The sequence below is a fragment of the Oncorhynchus gorbuscha genome, unplaced genomic scaffold (assembly GCF_021184085.1).
Source record: "Oncorhynchus gorbuscha isolate QuinsamMale2020 ecotype Even-year unplaced genomic scaffold, OgorEven_v1.0 Un_scaffold_4932, whole genome shotgun sequence".
Taxonomy (NCBI): Eukaryota; Metazoa; Chordata; class Actinopteri; order Salmoniformes; family Salmonidae; genus Oncorhynchus; species Oncorhynchus gorbuscha.
Window position 1 is genome coordinate 11,639 of NW_025748848.1, and position 18,625 is coordinate 30,263.

At 40.8% G+C, this 18,625-nt stretch overlaps 1 protein-coding gene across 1 annotated transcript; it reads left to right on the forward strand.

Moving 5' to 3' along the window:
- Positions 1–2,563: 2,563 nt before the first annotated feature.
- LOC124028869 (lysine-specific demethylase phf2-like) lies at positions 2,564–9,612 on the forward strand (the record flags this gene model as incomplete). Its single annotated transcript, XM_046340784.1, has 3 exons — positions 2,564–2,985; positions 8,031–8,194; positions 9,523–9,612. Coding segments are annotated over exons 1-3 (346 nt in total), but the record flags the coding sequence as incomplete, so codon positions are not given.
- Positions 9,613–18,625: the final 9,013 nt, after the last annotated feature.

Genomic DNA, 18,625 nt, shown 5'->3' on the forward strand with positions numbered 1-18,625 from the left:
GTTTAGATAACTCTTCCAAAACATAGAGCACGATGCCAAGGAGCATTCACATGGTGTTCTAGAATGTATAGATAACTCTTCCAAAACATAGAGCACGATGCCAAGGAGCATTCACATGGTGTTCTAGAATGTATAGATAACTCTTCCAAAACATAGAGCACGATGCCAGGAGCATTCACATGGTGTTCTAGAATGTTTAGATAACTCTTCCAAAACATAGAGCACGATGCCAAGGAGCATTCACATGGTGTTCTAGAATGTATAGATAACTCTTCCAAAACATAGAGCACGATGCCAAGGAGCATTCACATGGTGTTCTAGAATGTATAGATAACTCTTCCAAAACATAGAGCACGATGCCAAGGAGCGTTCACATGGTGTTCTAGAATGTATAGATAACTCTTCCAAAACATAGAGCACGATGCCAAGGAGCATTCACATGGTGTTCTAGAATGTATAGATAACTCTTCCAAAACATAGAGCACGATGCCAAGGAGCATTCACATGGTGTTCTGGAATGTATAGATAACTCTTCCAAAACATAGAGCACGATGCCAAGGAGCATTCACATGGTGTTCTAGAATGTATAGATAACTCTTCCAAAACATAGAGCACGATGCCAAGGAGCATTCACATGGTGTTCTAGAATGTATAGATAACTCTTCCAAAACATAGAGCACGATGCCAAGGAGCATTCACATGGTGTTCTAGAATGTTTAGATAACTCTTCCAAAACATAGAGCACGATGCCAAGGAGCATTCACATGGTGTTCTAGAATGTTTAGATAACTCTTCCAAAACATAGAGCACGATGCCAAGGAGCATTCACATGGTGTTCTAGAATGTTTAGATAACTCTTCCAAAACATAGAGCACGATGCCAAGGAGCATTCACATGGTGTTCTAGAATGTTTAGATAACTCTTCCAAAACATAGAGCACGATGCCAAGGAGCATTCACATGGTGTTCTAGAATGTTTAGATAACTCTTCCAAAACATAGAGCACGATGCCAAGGAGCATTCACATGGTGTTCTAGAATGTTTAGATAACTCTTCCAAAACATAGAGCACGATGCCAAGGAGCATTCACATGGTGTTCTAGAATGTTTAGATAACTCTTCCAAAACATAGAGCACGATGCCAAGGAGCATTCACATGGTGTTCTAGAATGTTTAGATAACTCTTCCAAAACATAGAGCACGATGCCAAGGAGCATTCACATGGTGTTCTAGAATGTTTAGATAACTCTTCCAAAACATAGAGCACGATGCCAAGGAGCATTCACATGGTGTTCTAGAATGTTTAGATAACTCTTCCAAAACATAGAGCACGATGCCAAGGAGCATTCACATGGTGTTCTAGAATGTTTAGATAACTCTTCCAAAACATAGAGCACGATGCCAAGGAGCATTCACATGGTGTTCTAGAATGTTTAGATAACTCTTCCAAAACATAGAGCACGATGCCAAGGAGCATTCACATGGTGTTCTAGAATGTATAGATAACTCTTCCAAAACATAGAGCACGATGCCAAGGAGCATTCACATGGTGTTCTAGAATGTATAGATAACTCTTTTTTTGTAACATATCTTGTTGGCTGCAAGTCCTTTGGGTGGTGGACCATTCTTGTTACACACGGGAAACTGTTGAGCGTTAAAAATCCCAGCAGGGTTGCAGTTCTTGACACAAACCGATGCACCTGGCACCTACTAGCATAACCTGTTCAGAGGCACTTAAATATTGTCTTGCCCATTCTCCCTCTGAATGGCACACACATACACAATCCATGTCGCAATTGTCTCAAGGCTTATAAATCCTCCTTTAACCTGTCTCCTCCCCTTCATCTACACTGATTGAAGTTGATTGAACAGGTGACATCAATAAGGAATCATAGATTTCACCTGGATTCACCTGGTCGGTCTGTCATGGAAAGAGCAGGTGTTCGTAATGTTTAGCACACTCAGTGTATGCTAAGGTCATCACAGACCAGAAAACATATATACCAAGGTCATCTCAGAGTAGATCGATACTCATCGGGGTCATCTCATCAAGGTTATCTCATCAGGGAAGGTCATCTCATCAGGGTCATATAATCAGGGTCATCTCATCAGGGAAGGTCATCTCATCAGGGTCATCTCATCAGGGTTATCTCATCAGGGTCATCTCATCAGGGTCATCTCATCAGGGTCATCTTATCAGGGTCATCTCATCAGGGAAGGTCATCTCATCAGGGTCATCTTATCAGGGTCATCTTATCAGGGTCATCTCATCAGGGAAGGTCATCTCATCAGGGTCATCTCATCAGGGTTATCTCATCAGGGTCACCTCATCAGGGTCATCTCATCAGGGTCATCTCATCAGGGTCATCTCATCAGGGTCATCTCATCAGGGTCATCTCATCAGGGTCATCTCATCAGGGTCATCTCATCAGGGTCACCTCATCAGGGTCACCTCATCAGGGTCATCTCATCAGGGTCATCTCATCAGGGTCATCTCATCAGGGTCACCTCCAACAGGGTCACCTCATCAGGGTCATCTCATCAGGGTCATCTCATCAGGGTCATCTCACAGTAGATCATCTTCATCAGCCTTACCAGGATCAACACTGGGGCTGAGCCCAAATATTCCAATCATTCAGATTTGATTCCGTTTACTCTGATTTGATTAACCTTTTTGCTGATTTGAGTATTCGGTATATTATTTTAGCAGGCCTCAAATATATACAACAGGAAATGTTGTAATGCTTTAATTGTATGGTCCTGTTAAATTGTTCTACACCCTGTTCTACACCCTGTTCTACACCTTGTTGTCTGTCCTTCTGCCAGTGTATGACATAAAGTGATCTTTGTTGTTCATGTCCATTACAGAACAGTAAACCAGATTCCTTATTGAAGATGGAAACTGAAGTGCACAAGTTTGAGAGAACGCCACTGTCGGGCAACAAAGACAAGTTTGCCTTTTCAATGACACACAAGAAGTTACTAGGGTAAGCACTGTATACTGGAGCAATGTGGCTCTCACGTGTGTGTGTGTGTGTGTGTGTGTGTGTGTGTGTGTGTGTGTGTGTGTGTGTGTGTGTGTGTGTGTGTGTGTGTGTGTGTGTGTGTGTGTGTGTGTGTGTGTGTGTGTGTGTGTGTGTGTGTGTGTGTGTGTGTGTGTGTGTGTGTGTGTGTGTGTGTGTGTGTGAGATGCATCTGTCCTTGGAGAGAGTGAGACCTATCCATTGTTAAGGTGAATTCACATCCTTACAATCCTGTTAAGTGTTTTACTCAAAATGGCAGATTATAAACACAGTGGTGTTATAGTAACATGATATATATGACATCAGGGCTTAATAAACACAGTGGTGTTATAGTAACATGCTATATATGACATCAGAGCTTAATAAACACAGTGGTGTTATAGTAACATGCTATATATGATATCAGAGCTTAATAAACACAGTGGTGTTATAGTAACATGCTATATATGACATCAGGGCTTAATAAACACAGTGGTGTTATAGTAACATGCTATATATGACATCAGAGCTTAATAAACACAGTGGTGTTATAGTAACATGCTATATATGATATCAGAGCTTAATAAACACAGTGGTGTTATAGTAACATGCTATATATGACATCAGGGCTTAATAAACACAGTGGTGTTATAGTAACATGCTATATATGACATCAGAGCTTAATAAACACAGTGGTGTTATAGTAACATGCTATATATGACATCAGGGCTTAATAAACACAGTGGTGTTATAGTAACATGCTATATATGACATCAGAGCTTAATAAACACAGTGGTGTTATAGTAACATGCTATATATGACATCAGGGCTTAATAAACACAGTGGTGTTATAGTAACATGCTATATATGACATCAGAGCTTAATAAACACAGTGGTGTTATAGTAACATGCTATATATGACATCAGAGCTTAATAAACACAGTGAGACTCTTCTCTGAGTCATAAAGAACCTTCTAGTTGGAGACTCTTCTCATGAGTCATAAAGCATCTTCTAGATGGAGACTCTTCTGAGTCATAAAGCACATTCTAGTTGGAGACTCTTCTCATGAGTCATAAAGCATCTTCTAGATGGAGACTCTTCTGAGTCATAGAGCACCTTCTAGTAGGAGACTGTTATCTGAGTCATAAAGCACCTTCTAGTAGGAGACTGTTCTCTGAGTCATAAAGCATCTTCTAGATGGAGACTCTTCTGAGTCATAAAGCACCTTCTAGTAGGAGACTGTTCTCTGAGTCATAAAGCATCTTCTAGATGGAGACTCTTCTGAGTCATAAAGCACATTCTAGTAGGAGACTGTTCTCTGAGTCATAAAGCATCTTCTAGATGGAGACTCTTCTGAGTCATAAAGCACATTCTAGTAGGAGACTGTTATCTGAGTCATAAAGCACCTTCTAGTTGGAGACTTCTCATGAGTCATAAAGAATCTTCTAGATGGAGACTCTTCTGAGTCATAAAGCACCTTCTAGTTGGAGACTCTTCTCATGAGTCATAAAGCACCTTCTAGTAGGAGACTGTTATCTGAGTCATAAAGCACATTCTAGTAGGAGACTGTTCTCTGAGTCATAAAGCACCTTCTAGTTGGAGACTGTTCTCTGAGTCATAAAGCACCTTCTAGAATCTAGATGGAGACTCTTCTGAGGCATAAAGCATATTCTAGTTGGAGACTCTTCTGAGGCATAAAGCACCTTCTAGTTGGAGACTGTTCTTTGAGTCATAAAGCATCTTCTAGTTGGAGACTGTTCTCTGAGTCATAAAGCACCTTCTAGTAGGAGACTCTTCTCTGAGTCATAAAGCACCTTCTAGTTGGAGACTGTTATCTGAGTCATAAAGCATCTTCTAGTAGGAGACTGTTCTCTGAGTCATAAAGCACCTTCTAGTAGGAGACTCTTCTCTGAGTCATAAAGCACCTTCTAGTAGGAGACTGTTATCTGAGTCATAAAGCACCTTCTAGTAGGAGACTGTTCTCTGAGTCATAGAGCACCTTCTAGTAGGAGACTGTTATCTGAGTCATAAAGCATCTTCTAGTAGGAGACTGTTATCTGAGTCATAAAGCACCTTCTAGTAGGAGACTGTTCTCTGAGTCATAAAGCATCTTCTAGTAGGAGACTGTTATCTGAGTCATAAAGCATCTTCTAGTAGGAGACTGTTCTCTGAGTCATAAAGCACCTTCTAGTAGGAGACTCTTCTCTGAGTCATAAAGCACCTTCTAGTAGGAGACTGTTATCTGAGTCATAAAGCACCTTCTAGTAGGAGACTGTTCTCTGAGTCATAAAGCACCTTCTAGTAGGAGACTCTTCTCTGAGTCATAAAGCACCTTCTAGTAGGAGACTGTTATCTGAGTCATAAAGCACCTTCTAGTAGGAGACTGTTCTCTGAGTCATAAAGCACATTCTAGTTGGAGACTCTTCTGATTCATAAAGCATCTTATAGATGGAGACTGATCTCTGAGTCATAAAGCACCTTCTAGTAGGAGACTCTTCTCTGAGTCATAAAGCACCTTCTAGTAGGAGACTGTTCTCTGAGTCATAAAGCACCTTCTAGTAGGAGACTGTTCTAAGAGTCATAAAGCACATTCTAGTTGGAGACTCTTCTCTGAGTCATAAAGAACCTTCTAGTTGGAGACTCTTTTGAATAATAAAGCACCTTCTAGTTGGAGACTCTTCTGATTCATAAAGCACCTTCTAGTAGGAGACTGTTCTCTGTGTCATAAAGCACCTTCTAGTAGGAGACTGTTATCTGAGTCATAAAGCACCTTCTAGTAGGAGACTGTTATCTGATTCATAAAGCACCTTCTAGTAGGAGACTGTTCTCTGAGTCATAAAGCACCTTCTAGTTGGAGACTCTTCTGATTCATAAAGCATCTTCTAGATGGAGACTGTTCTCTGAGTCATAAAGCACCTTCTAGTAGGAGACTGTTATCTGAGTCATAAAGCATCTTCTAGATGGAGACTGTTCTCTGATTCATAAAGCATCTTCTAGATGGAGACTGTTCTCTGAGTCATAAAGCACCTTCTAGTAGGAGACTGTTATCTGAGTCATAAAGCACCTTCTTGATGAAGACTCTTCTCTAAGTCATAAAGCACCTTCTAGTAGGAGACTGTTCTCTGAGTCATAAAGCACATTCCAGTCAGAGAATCTTCATTCATAATGCATCTTCTAGTAGGAGACTGTTCTCTGAGTCATAAAGCACATTCCAGTCGGATAATCTTCATTCATAATGCATCTTCTAGTAGGAGACTGTTCTCTGAGTCATAAAGCACATTCCAGTCGGAGAATCTTCATTCATAATGCATCTTCTAGTAGGAGACTGTTCTCTGAGTCATAAAGCACATTCCAGTCGGAGAATCTTCATTCATAATGCATCTTCTAGTAGGAGACTGTTCTCTGAGTCATAAAGCACATTCCAGTCGGAGAATCTTCATTCATAAAGGATCTTCTAGTAGGAGACTGTTCTCTGAGTCATAAAGCACATTCCAGTCGGAGAATCTTCATTCATAATGCATCTTCTAGTAGGAGACTGTTCTCTGAGTCATAAAGCACATTCCAGTCGGAGAATCTTCATTCATAATGCATCTTCTAGTAGGAGACTGTTCTCTGAGTCATAAAGCACATTCCAGTCGGAGAATCTTCATTCATAAAGGATCTTCTAGTAGGAGACTGTTCTCTGAGTCATAAAGCACATTCCAGTCGGAGAATCTTCATTCATAATGCATCTTCTAGTAGGAGACTGTTCTCTGAGTCATAAAGCACATTCCAGTCGGAGAATCTTCATTCATAATGCATCTTCTAGTAGGAGACTGTTCTCTGAGTCATAAAGCACATTCCAGTCGGAGAATCTTCATTCATAATGCATCTTCTAGTAGGAGACTGTTCTCTGAGTCATAAAGCACATTCCAGTCGGAGAATCTTCATTCATAATGCATCTTCTAGTAGGAGACTGCTCTCTGAGTCATAAAGCACATTCCAGTCGGAGAATCTTCATTCATAATGCATCTTCTAGTAGGAGACTGCTCTCTGAGTCATAAAGCATCTTCTAGTAGGAGAATCTTCATTCATAATGCATCTTCTAGTAGGAGACTGTTCTCTGAGTCATAAAGCATATTCTAGTAGGAGAATCTTCATTCATAATGCATCTTCTAGTAGGAGACTGCTCTCTGAGTCATAAAGCATCTTCTAGTAGGAGAATCTTCATTCATAAAGCATCTTCTAGTAGGAGACTGTTCTCTGAGTCATAATGCATCTTCTAGTAGGAGAATCTTCATTCATAAAGCATCTTCTAGTAGGAGAATCTTCATTCATAAAGCATCTTCTAGTAGGAGAATCTTCATTCGTAAAGCATCTTCTAGTAGGAGACTGTTCTCTGAGTCATAATGCATCTTCTAGTAGGAGAATCTTCATTCATAAAGCATCTTCTAGTAGGAGAATCTTCATTCATAAAGCATCTTCTAGTAGGAGACTGTTCTCTGAGTCATAATGCATCTTCTAGTAGGAGAATCTTCATTCATAAAGCATCTTCTAGTAGGAGACTGTTCTCTGAGTCATAATGCATCTTCTAGTAGGAGAATCTTCATTCATAAAGCATCTTCTAGTAGGAGACTGCTCTGTGTCGTAAAGTATTTTTCCAATTGTAGACACGAGTGCGTCTGTCTGCTCACTCAAACCCTTGTCATTTTCTTGTCTTATGTTGCACCTTCTCCACATTTTCCACGAATATTCTTATGATGTTACTAAGTGTATCCAGAGTATTTTCAGATTTCTTTATAAACGAATGTGGAGAAAAGTACAGTAAATGTAAAATGCACATAAAATTCACAGTGTAATGTTTTGTATTCAGCCTTGGGCCATTGAATAGTTGTGTCCTCAACTTTGGTCTAATCATTTTCCCATTATCTTGAAACTGTTCCCTTTAAATTGCTTCCATGGTTATACTTTTCATATTTATTCTGGAAGGAAATGTTCAAGTTCCCACCAGTGTAAAGGGTTAATCTGTGTATGTTTCTCTCTCTCTCAGTTCTAAGCTGAAGCCCCAGACTAACTCCAGTGTGTTCAGCTCGTTACAAAACCTAAAAGAGGACAAGGCCAAGCCGGTGAGAGACGAGTACGAGTACGTGTCAGACGAAGGAGAGCTGAAGATTGATGAGTTCCCCATCAGGAGGAAAAAGAGAGACTTATCCTGTGAGTTTTCTGTTTGAAAGTAAATATTACCGTCAGGTAAAATGTCCCACAATTGGCAGCTCAGTGGCTCCAAATACTGCGAATGTTGGCAATTGTTTACCTGAGTGTCAATCTAGTGCCCTGTCCCTGGTCAATCTAGTCCTAGCGAATATCTACTTTCTATTTGAAAGTCAATACTTCCTTCAGGTAGAATTTACTACTATTGGGCAGCTAAAATGGGCCAAGTTATGCTAATTTATATTTTGGCAAAAGATTATATCACACCACTACATATTTCAGCCAAGAAAAGCTATATCACAGTTTCTAGCTTTGTATTACATACTTTTTCCACATTTTGTTACTTTACAGCCTTATTTCAAAAACAATTCCTCAGCAATCTACACACAATACCCCATAATGACAAAGCGAAAACAGAAATACCTTATTTACATAAGTATTCAGAGCTTTTGCTATGAGACTCAAAATTGAGCTCAGGTGCATCCTGTTTCCATTGATCCTCCTTCACACAGCCAAGACAACACAGGGGTGGTTTCGGGACAAGTCTCTGAATGTCCTTGGTCCTTGAGTGGCCCAGCCAGAGCCCAGACTTGAACCCGATCTAACATCTCTGGAGAGACCTGAAAATAACTTTGCAGCGACGCTCCCCATCCAACCTGACAGAGCTTGAGAGGAACTGCAGAGAAGAATGTGAGAAACTCCCCAAATACAGGTGTGCCAAGCTTGTATGGTCATACCCAAGAAGTCTCAAGTCTGTAATCACTGCCAAAGGTGCTTCAACAAAGTACAGAGTAAAGGATCTGAATACTTATGTCAATTAGATATTTCAGTTCTCATTTAAATTATAAAACAGTTTAATCCATTTCAGAATAAGGCTGTCAAATAACAAAATGTGGAAAAAGTCAAGGGGTCTGAATACTTTCCAAAGGCACTGTATGTATTTCTTTGTCACAATACTGCAGTAAATACTGCAGTCACCACCTTCCGGAGACACCTGAAACCCCACCTCTTTAAGGAATACCTAGGATAGGATAAGTAATCCTTCTCACCCCCCTTAAAATATTTAGATGCACTATTGTAAAGTGGCTGTTCCACTGGATGTCTTAAGGTGAATGCACCAATTTGTAAGTCGCTCTGGTTAAGAGCGTCTGCTAAATGACTTAAATGTAAAAAAAAATGTAATGTAAAATGTAAATACATCTATTAAAGTTCACCTTAGGTTTATTGAGATTGTGAAAGAGTAGTCCTGTCTTCTGATTGGCAAGTTGTTGATTTGACACTCTCTTGTGATTGGATAGTTGTTGATTGACTCTCTCTTCTCTCCCTGCCAGTCCTGTCAAACATCAAAGAAGCAATCCAGCCATCCAAGAAGCCAAAGCTCATCCCCTCTGATGTCAAGGTATGTAAGCTCCTCTCCCAAGGTATGACCTATACTCAAAGTAAAGACCAGTAATAGAATGTCTAACATTCTGTTCACTCCGACCCGTTCCACACTAAATCAAATCAAATGTTATTGGTCACATACACATATTTAGCAGATGTTATTGCAGGTTTAGCAAAATGCAGTAATACCTAACAATTCACAACAATACACACAGCTAAAAGTAAAATAATGGAATTAAGAAATATATACATATTAAGACGAGCAATGTCGGAGTGGCATTGACTAGAATACAGTAGAATACAGTATATGCTGTACATATGAGATGAGTAAAGCAGTATGTAAACATGATTAAAGTGACTAGTGTTCCATTATTAAAGTGACCAGTGATTCCATGTCTATGTATATATTTTGCAGCACCCTCTAAGGTGCAGGGTTGAGTAACGGGTGGAAGCCAGCTAGTGATGGCTATTTAACAGTCTGATAGCCTTGACATAGTAGCTGTTTTTCAGTCTCTCGGTCCCAGCTTTGATGCACCTGTACTGACCTCGCCTTCTGGATGCTGTCCCGTCGGTTTCTGTACAGCACTTTGAGATATCAGCTGATGTAAGAAGGGCTATATAAATCCATTTAATTTGATTTATTGGGATGAAAAGGCCGACAGGATACTCTAAATTGTGCAAAAGTTTGGATTTTAGGGGCCAATCCAAATTTCTTCAGCCTCCTGAGGTTGAAGAGATGTTATTGTGCCTTTTTCACCACACTGTCTGTGTGGGTGGACCATTTCAGTTTGTCAGTGATGTGTACACAGAGGAACTTGAAGCTTTCCACCTTCTCCACTGTTGTCCCGTCGATGTGAATAGGGGCGTGCTCAGTCTGCTGTTTCCTAAAGTCCACGATCAGCTCCTTCGTCTTCTTGACGTTGAAAGGGATGTTATTTTCTTGGCACCACTCCACTAGAAGGTCCCTCACCTCCTCCTCCCTCGTCATTGTTGGTGATCAGGCCCACTACTGTTTTGTCATCTGCAAACTTGATGATTGAGTTGGAGGCGTGCTTGGCCACGCAGTCATGGGTGAACAGGGAGTACAGGAGGGGGCTGAGCACACACCCTTGTGGGGCCCCTGTGTTTAGGATCAGTGAAGTGGATGTCTTGTTTTCTACCTTCACCACCTGGAGGGGCAGCCTACCAGGGTTCAGACCCAGGGCTCGAGCTTAATGATGAGCTTGGAGGGTACTATGGTGTTGATGGCTGACGTGTAGTCAATGAACAGCTGTTACGTTCCCCAGTTTCTGTGTTGTTGTGGGTTTCTTACATAGGTATTCCTCTTGTCCAGATGGGATAGGACGGTGTGTAGTGTGATGGCGATTGCATCGTCTGTGGATCTATTTGGGCGGAATGTAAATTGAAGTGAGTCTAGGATCTCAGGTAAGGTGAAGGTGATATGGTCCTTGCCTTGTCTCTCAAAGCACTTCATGATGACAGAAGTGAGTGCTAGTTCATTTAGTTCAGTTGCCTTTGCTTTCTTGGGAACAGGAACAATGGTGGACATCTTGAAGCAAGTGAGGACATCAGACTGGGATAGGGAGAGATTGAATATTTCTCTAAACACACCAGCCAGCTGGTCTGCACATGCTCTGAGGACGCGGCTATGTATTTTGCCTGTTTGATTGCCTTACGGAGGGAATAACTACACTGTTTGAATTCAACCATATTCCCAGTCACCGTGCCATGGTTAAATGCGGTGGTTCTCACTTCCAGTTTTGCACGAATTCTGCTGTCTATCCTCGGTTCCTGGTTTGGGTAGGTATTAATAGTCACAGTGGGAGCAACATCCCCTAAACACTTCCTGATGAACTCAGTCTTCGTGTCCTTGTATACGTTATTCTCCAAGGCTACCTGTAACATATCACGTGATCAAAACAATCTTGAAGCATAGATTCCGATTGGTCAGACCAGCGTTGACTAGACCTTAGCATGGGTACTTCCTGCTTGAGTTTCTGCCTATGGGAAGTGAAGAGCAAAATGGAATTGTGATCTGATTTGCCTGAAGGGAGTGCAGGGGAGGGCCTTGTTGGCATCCCGGAAGGGGGAGTAGCAGTGGTCAAGTGTTTTTCCAGCATGAGGACTACAGTCAATGTGTTGATAGAACTTCAGTAGTCAAGTTGGCTTTGTTAAAATCCCCAGATACAAATAATACCGCCTCCACACCCACCCTAATCAATTTCTTTATTCAAATGTAGGAACTGGGTTCTACAGTTTGAACCCATGCTGTCTCTGGCTCCACTACCACCCTGCGCGGCCATCTATAGTTGAAGTCGGAAGTTTACATACACTTAGGTTGGAGTCATTAAAACGTGTTTTTCAACCACTCCACATATTTCTTGTTAACAAACTATAGTTTTGGCAAGTCGGTTAGGACATCTACTTAATGCATGACACAAGTCATTTTCCCAACAATTGTTTACAGACAGATTATTTCACTTATAACTCATTGTATCACAATTCCAGTGGGTCAGAAGTTTACATACACTAAATTGACTGACCCACTGGGAATGTGACGAAAGAAATAAAAGCTGAAATAAATCAAATAAATGTACTATTATTCTGACATTTCACATTCCTAAAATAAAGTGGTAATCCTAATTGACAGGGAATTTTTTACTAGGATTAAATGTCAGGAATTGTGAAAAACTGAGTTTAAATGTATTTGGCTAAGGTGTATGTAAACTTCCAACTTCAACTGTTTGGTTTCCAGTTTGCACAAGTCCAGTGGAGTTCCTTGACTGCTATCGTGTTATCGGCTTGAGTAAGAATATACACGGCTGTGAATATAACCGAAGATAATTCTCTTGGCAGGTAATACGGTCTGCATTTGATTGTGAGGTATTCTAGGTCATGTGAACAAAAGGACTTCCTGTATGTTATCACGCCATGAGTAGTTAATCATGAAACATACACCACCGCCTTTCTTCTTCCTGGAGAGCTCTTTACTCCCGTCTGTGTGATGTACTGAGAACCCAGCTGGCTGTATGGACGGGGACAGTATATCCAGAGAGAGCCATGACTCCGTGAAACAGAGTATGTTACAATCCCTGATGTCTCTCTGGAAGGAGATCCTCGCCCTGAGCTCGTCTACCTTATTGTCCAGAGACTGAACATTAGATAGTAATACACTTGGAAGGGGTGGATAGTGTGCACGCCTCCTGAGTCGGACTAGAGGTCCACTCCGAATACCTCTTCTCTGCCGGCAGCGTCTTGGAACAGCCTCTGGGATCAGTTCAATTGCACTGGAGGGTAAGAACTAATTATCCAATTCGGAATATGTCGTATTCCTGCTCGTAATGCGGATGAGTTTTCGTCGCACTCAAATCCAAAAGTTATTTCCGGCTGTATGTAATAACACAAAAAATGTTGGCTAATAATGTAAGAAATAACAAACAAAAAAAACAAAATACTGCAAAATTGCTTAGGAGCTAGAAGCAGAGCTGCCATGTCTGTCAGCGCCATCTACCACTACTGAGCCGAGCAGAGCAGTGCTGGACTGGCCTGGTTACACATCCACCATAGTGTCTGGAACTGTGCTGGAAAAGACGATGTGAAAGGAAAATATCCGAGCCAGCACAGTACGGTTCAGTTCAGGTCAGCAGGATAGTGTTATCAGGTTCACAGTGTTAATATCAGGTTCATAGTGTTAATATCAGGTTCATAGTGTTAATATCAGGTTCATAGTGTTAATATCAGGTTCATAGTGTTAATATCAGGTTCATAGTGTTAATATCAGGTTCATAGTGTTAATATCAGGTTCATAGTGTTAATATCTGGTTCATAGTGTTAACAGGTCCATAGTGTTAATATCAGGTTCATAGTGTTAATATCAGGTTCATAGTGTTAATATCTGGTTCATAGTGTTAACAGGTCCATAGTGTTAATATCAGGTTCATAGTGTTAATATCAGGTTCATAGTGTTAATATCAGGTTCATAGTGTTAATATCAGGTTCATAGTGTTAATATCAGGTTCATAGTGTTAACAGGTCCATAGTGTTAATATCAGGTTCATAGTGTTAATATCAGGTTCATAGTGTTATTATCAGGGTCGTAGTGTTAACAGGTCCATAGTGTTAATATCAGGTTCATAGTGTTAATATCAGGTCCATAGTGTTAATATCAGGTTCATAGTGTTAATATCTGGTTCATAGTGTTAATATCAGGTTCATAGTGTTAATATCAGGTTCATAGTGTTAATATCAGGTTCATAGTGTTAATATCTGGTTCATAGTGTTAATATCAGGTTCATAGTGTTAACAGGTTCATAGTGTTACAATTAGGTTCATATTGTTAACAGGTTCATAGTGTTAATATCAGGTTCATAGTGTTAATATCAGGCTCATAGTGTTAATATCTGGTTCATAGTGTTAATATCAGGTTCATAGTGTTAATATCTGGTTCATAGTGTTAATATCAGGTTCATAGTGTTCATAACAGGTTCATAGTGTTAATATTAGGGTCATAGTGTTATTATCAGGTTCATATTGTTATTATCAGGTTCATAGTGTTAAAACCAGGTTCACAGTGTTAATAGCAGGTTCATAGTGTTAATATCAGGTTCATAGTGTTAATATCAGGCTCATCGTGTTCATATCAGGTTCATAGTGTTATAATTAGGTTCATAGTGTTAACAGGTTCATAGTGTTATAATTAGGTTCATATTGTTAACAGGTTCATAAAGTTAATATCAGGTTCATAGTGTTCATAACAGGTTCTAGTGTTCATAACAGGTTCCTAGTGTTAATATCAGGCTCATAGTGTTCATATCAGGTTCATAGTGTTCATATCAGGTTCATAGTGTTAACAGGTTCATAGTGTTAATATCAGGCTCATCGTGTTCATATCAGGTTCATAGTGTTAACATCAGGTTCATAGTGTTAATATCAGGTTCATAGTGTTAATATCTGGTTCATAGTGTTAACAGGTCCATAGTGTTAACATCAGGTTCATAGTGTTAATATCAGGTTCATAGTGTTAACATCAGGTTCATAGTGTTAATATCAGGTCCTTCTGTGGTCCTTCTGTAGCTCAGTTGGTAGAGCATGGCGCTTGTAACACCAGGGTAGTGGGTTCGATTCCCGGGACCACCCATACGTAGAATGTATGCACACATGACTGTAAGTCGCTTTGGATAAAAGCGTCTGCTAAATGGCATATATATATACATATATATACATATATATACATATATATATATATATATATATATATATATATATATATACATATATATACATATATATATAGGTCCATAGTGTTATTATCAGGGTCATAGTGTTATTATCAGGGTCATAGTGTTAACAGGTTCATAGTGTTAATATCAGGTTCATAGTGTTAATATCAGGTTCATAGTGTTAATATCAGGTTCATAGTGTTAATATCAGGTTCATAGTGTTAATATCAGGTTCATAGTGTTAATATCAGGTTCATAGTGTTAATATCAGGTTCATAGTGTTAATATCAGGTTCATAGTGTTAATATCTGGTTCATAGTGTTAATATCAGGTTCATAGTGTTAATATCAGGTTCATAGTGTTAACAGGTTCATAGTGTTACAATTAGGTTCATATTGTTAACAGGTTCATAGTGTTAATATCAGGTTCATAGTGTTAATATCAGGCTCATAGTGTTCATAACAGGTTCATAGTGTTAATATTAGGGTCATAGTGTTATTATCAGGTTCATATAGTTATTATCAGGTTCATAGTGTTAAAACCAGGTTCACAGTGTTAATAGCAGGTTCATAGTGTTAATATCAGGTTCATAGTGTTAATATCAGGTCCATAGTGTTAACAGGTTCATAGTGTTAAAATCGGGTTCATAGTGTTAATAGCAGGTTCATAGTGTTAATATCAGGTTCATAGTGTTAATATCAGGTTCATAGTGTTCATATCAGGTTCATAGTGTTCATAACAGGTTCATAGTGTTAATATCAGGTTCATAGTGTTAATATCAGGTCCATAGTGTTAATATCAGGTCCATAGCGTTATCAGGTTTATAGTGTTAATATCAGGTTCATAGTGTTACCAGGTTCATAGTGTTAACAGGTTAATGTCTAGAGATTCTCTAACATCCAGAAGGACTCTGATATCTACAGTTCTACGTCCATTAAGACAACGGCCTAATGACTGCTTCCAAGATCCCAACAGTCAGAGGAAAACATTCTGGAATATTTTCTCTGTCCACGTGTGGTCATTAATGAATTCCGTGTGATCCTCTATGTTGCAATGGAAATCACATGTGTGTGAGTGAAGCGTGTGTGAATCAAAGACAGCGCTGTGCGGCGCCGGGCCAAAGGACACCACACATTGAGAGAGAGAGAGAGAAAGAGAGCAGAGTACCTCTCCCACCCAGAGGCCTCTTTGGCCCCCTGTTCCATGGCTTCCCTCCACCACAGTACAGTACCCCTTGGATATAAAAAATGACAAGGCACGGAAAGAGTGCACACAGAAGCTCCTCATGGACAATCTAGAGACACTTTGCTGACTGCTACAAAAATGGGAACGTAATCAACTTTTAATCTTCTACATAGATCATCCCTGGGCATGGCACACAGCTATAAGAGCACACTACCCCTGTATTGGCGGAGGGTGGGAAATCAGAATAGTGTAAAACGAGAACCCTGAGACAGACACTAGAGGTCGACCAATTAACCGATTAATTAGGGCCGATTTCAAGTTTTCATTAACAATCGGAAATCTGTATTTTGGACACCGATTTGGCCTATTTTTTAAATATTTTTTTTTACACCTTTATTGAATATTTTTTAACTAGGCAAAGCGAGGCCCTAGGAACGGTGGGTTAACTGCCTCGTTTAGGGCAGAACGACAGATTTTTACCTTGTCAGCTCGGGGGATCCAATTTTGGAACCGTACAGTTAACTAGACCAACGCTCTAACCACCTGCCTTACATTCCACTTTATCTCTATACTGACGTTTAGCTTGTCGGTGTCTGCCCTTCGTACATCAGCTGATATCTCAAAGTGCTATACAGAAACCCTAAACAGCAAGCAATTCAGGTGTTGAAGCACGTTGGCTAGGAAAAACTCCTAGAAAGGCCAAAACCTAGGAAGAAACCTAGAGCGGAACCAGGCTATGAGGGAGGCCAGTCCTCTTCTGGCTGTGCCGGGTGGAGATTATAACAGAACATGGCCAAGATGTTCAAATGTTCATAAATGACCAGCATGGTCAAATAAGAGGTCTGGGACAGGTAGCACGTCTGGTGAACAGGTAAGGATTCCATAGCCACAGGCAGAACAGTTGAAACTGGAGCAGCAGCACGGCCAGGTGGACTGGGGACAGCAAGGAGTCATCATGCCATGTAGTCCTAGGCATGGTCCTAAGGCTCAGGCCCTCCGAGAGAGAGAGAAAGAAAGAGAGAATTAGAGAGAGCATACTTAAATTCACACAGGACACCGGATAAGACACGAGAAGTACTCAGATATAACAAACTGACCCTAGCCCCCCCGACACATTAACTACTGCAGCATAAATACTGGAGGCTGAGACAGGAGGTGTCAGGAGACATTGTGGCCCCATCCGATGATACCCCCGGACAGGGCCAAACAGGAAGGATATATCCCCACCCACTTTGCCAAAGCACAACCCCACACCGCTAGAGGGATATCTTCAACCACCAACTTACCATCCTGAAAAGAAGGCCGAGTATAGCCCACAAAGATCTCCGCCACAGTCACAACCCAAGGGGGGGAAACCCAGACAGGAAGATCACGTCAGTGACTCAACCCACTCTAGTGACGCACCCCTCCCAGGGACGGCATGAGAGAGCCCCAGTAAGCCAGTGCCTCAGCCCCTGTAATAGGGTTAGAGGCTGAGAATCCCAGTGGAAGAGGGAACCGGCCAGGCAGAGACAGCAAGGGCGGTTCGTTGCTCCAGAGCCTTTCCGTTCACCTTCCCACTCCTGGGCCAGACTACACTCAACCATAGGACCTACTGAAGAGATGAGTCTTCAGTAAAGACTTAAAGGTTGAGACCGAGTCTGCGTCTCTCACAAGGTAGGCAGGCAGACCATTCCATAGAAATGGAGCTCTATAGGAGAAAGCCCTGCCTCCAGCTGTTTGCTTAGAAATTCTAGTAAGGAGGCCTGCGTCTTGTGACCGTAGCGTATGTGTAGGTATGTACAGCACTACCAAATCGGAAAGATAGGTAGGAGCAAGCCCATGTAATGCTTTGTAGTTTGGAAATAAAACCTTGAACTCATCCCTTGCCTTAACAGGAAGCCAGTGTAGGGAGTCTGGAGTCAGCACTGGAGTAATATGATCAAATTTTGGGGTTCTAGTCAGGATTCTAGCAGCCGTATTTAGCACTAACTGAAGTTTATTTAGTGCTTTATCCTGGTAGCCGGAAAGTAGAGCATTGCAGTAGTCTAACCTAGAAGTAACAAAAGCATGGATTCATTTTTCTGCATCATTTTTGGGCAGAAAGTTTCTGATTTTTGCAATGTTACGTAGATGGAAAAAAGCTGTCCTTGAAACAGTCTATGTTCGTCAAAAAGAGATCAGGGTCCAGAGTAACGCCGAGGTCCTTCACAGTTTTATTTGAGACGACTGTACAACCATCAAGATGAATTGTCAGTAGGGATATCCTAATTGGCCGGTAGGACATCCTTGTCTCATCGCGCACTAGTGACTCCTGTGGCGGGCCAGGCGCAGTGCACGCTAACCAGGTCACCAGGCGGACGGCAAGAAGGGCCTTCTATGCCATCAAGGAACATAACATTTTAAATACCAATTAGGATCTGGCTAAAAATACTTGAAACAGTTATAGGATCCATTGCCCTTCATGGTTGTGAGGTCTTGGGTCCACTCAACAACCATTTGAAAGGAAACACTTTGAAGTTTGTGGAATTAATGTAGCAGAATATAACATATTAGATCTGGTAAAATATAATTCTAACAGCAGTGTGTTTGCAAAGTTTCAGACTGATCCAGTGGATAATTATTTTACTGCACAATATTGTGTATCAAGTCTGCCTCGAGTTTGCCC